General features: G+C 38.7%; 1 protein-coding gene across 1 annotated transcript in view; it reads left to right on the top strand.

Moving 5' to 3' along the window:
* syne3 (spectrin repeat containing, nuclear envelope family member 3) overlaps positions 1–2188 on the top strand; it is a 43271-nt gene that overhangs the window by 31085 nt on the left and 9998 nt on the right. The window contains exon 16 of the mRNA XM_032499810.1: positions 1115–1258. Within this exon, the coding sequence (XP_032355701.1) occupies positions 1115–1258 (144 nt within the window). The remainder of the gene's footprint in view (positions 1–1114; positions 1259–2188) is intronic.

Raw genomic sequence — 2188 nt, forward strand, 5'->3', positions numbered from 1 at the left:
AGCAGGAGGATAACTCGGTGTAGACAGCACCGGTTGGTTTTATTTGTCTTGCTACTGACACTACACATTTTAAAAAAACAGAGCTACATGTTGAAATTGACCGTAATTCTCTTTTAATGATGTGCTAAATACTTCAATGCTTGTTATTTTAACAGCTAATTTACTGAATTCATCCCAAACTGATCCAGTGAACTGATTCAATCTGCTGAAAGTATTTCATGAGTTGTTAGGGCAATGCCCTCTGGGCCCCGCAGTCAGCTTCTTTCCTTAAATCTTTTATTCAACAAACCAGAATTTTCCAGCACAGTGGTTCATTGTTTGTACAGGTAATTCAACAGGAAGGATTTTCTTTTCCATGTCAGATGAGGGAACTATGAAACATCCAGTCACATAAAATTGACAATGGATAAAAAGTGAATTAGAAATGACATAAAAGCCCCTGCTGCCTGTCAAGGCTAAACCAAAGATCAACATTCTACACAGCCAATAGAAAATCTTCAATGTTGACAAAAGGATTTATACTATTCTACTATGGACGGAAAATGTGAAGAAATAGCATAATATGGAGCTGGAGAGGGCTAGGAAGAGACTCAATTGTCTATCTGCTGTGCAGCTACTGTAAGTTTTATTATCACATGTCCTGCATGTCAAATATTACTCCTGTATTCACTATATTGTCGGCCGCTGCATAAGAACGCGGCTGGTCGCAAAGGGAGGTCAGGGTGGATACACATAACCTCCCGGCATCGCATGTCCAGCCGGCAGTCTTCTAATTTTGTAGGATATCATACCTTTTGGTGTGCACACATTTTAGGTTGATATCATACAGGGCCATTTATCAGAATGCGTTGAAAGGAAAACAAAGAAGCACAGAAATCTGGTGACCGAGTGAGACTGTTCGTTCTCACTGATCACTGTAATTTCACATATGTGAAGAAGGTTCAGGAGACTTACATGACTTACATGTGACCTGTGAATGACCTGATGTTGTCTAAGCTTTCCCTTTGTCCCATCATACCACAGCATGGTGTTTCTAGACTACTTGCTTTTTTGATTGTGTCAGTGTTGGTGTGTGCTGTGCAAGTGTTTTTATGAGTTGTTTGTGGTTTCATAGGCGGGTACAGGACGGTACAAATCCAAGAAGAGGGAGTTTGAGGCCTGGCTGTCCAAACAGAATGAACTCCTCTCAGGGATCCTCTGCACCAAGGGAGCAACACCCAGCGCCAAAGAACTCAAGATCCAACAGGACACACTCAAGGCAAGTTTCAGTTTTACAAAATGTGTTAAAGGCAAAATATGTGTCAAACCAAGTATTAAGTATTGTGGTGCAGCAGAGACGTCCCGGCCTACAAATCCTATCTTACAGACAAAAATCTTTGTTTAGTACAGATCCTTGCATTAACCACACTACAATCATTTTAGATTTGTTAAATGTTTAATATTTTTCAGTGAATATTAGAAAATTATACACAAAATGAACTTTTCTTCCATTATCCAATATATAGATATTTTCCATATCTCAATCGCAGTCAGTCAAATAAATCACAGATATTTTCCTCATATCATGCGGCCTTAGTATATGCCACTAAAAATGATGTAATGATAGATAAATTGGAATTGCATTTAAAGTAATGAATGAGATCCGGTACTCTGGATCCCATTTTACAGAAAATAAATAATATAAAAAATAAAATACTCAGCCTAATGTTCTGTGATGTAAACGATGTGAAGGTACTGCTCAGGTTGGTCACCTGTGGTGTGGATATGTTCGTCTGCGTAAATGTACCCACATGTTGGGCAGGGATAAGACACCTTATGTATAAATGTATGAGTAGATTAAACGGAGGGGACAACTTTATAATCCGTGCACTGGTAAATCCAACCAAAAGCTGCACGTTATACTTCACGCTGTTTGTGCTTCCTGAGAATGTGACGTCAGAAACATGAACATAACACATATTGTTCAGATGCAAGCTGTTAGTAGTTTCTTTATGTGTGAACTTGTCATTTCACACTGAAATTCATTTTGCGTTCCCCCGAGAAGCTCTGCGCAAAAGAAGGAAATTACATACAGAGTTAGACAATAAATACACATATAGTACAAAGATTGAGACATATCAACATCCATGGCAAGGAAACATGTTACATGATATCCTCGGTACCAGATCTTAATTGGCAGAAAACTGAT

This window comes from Etheostoma spectabile, chromosome 20 (genome assembly GCF_008692095.1).
Source record: "Etheostoma spectabile isolate EspeVRDwgs_2016 chromosome 20, UIUC_Espe_1.0, whole genome shotgun sequence".
NCBI classification, from domain to species: Eukaryota; Metazoa; Chordata; class Actinopteri; order Perciformes; family Percidae; genus Etheostoma; species Etheostoma spectabile.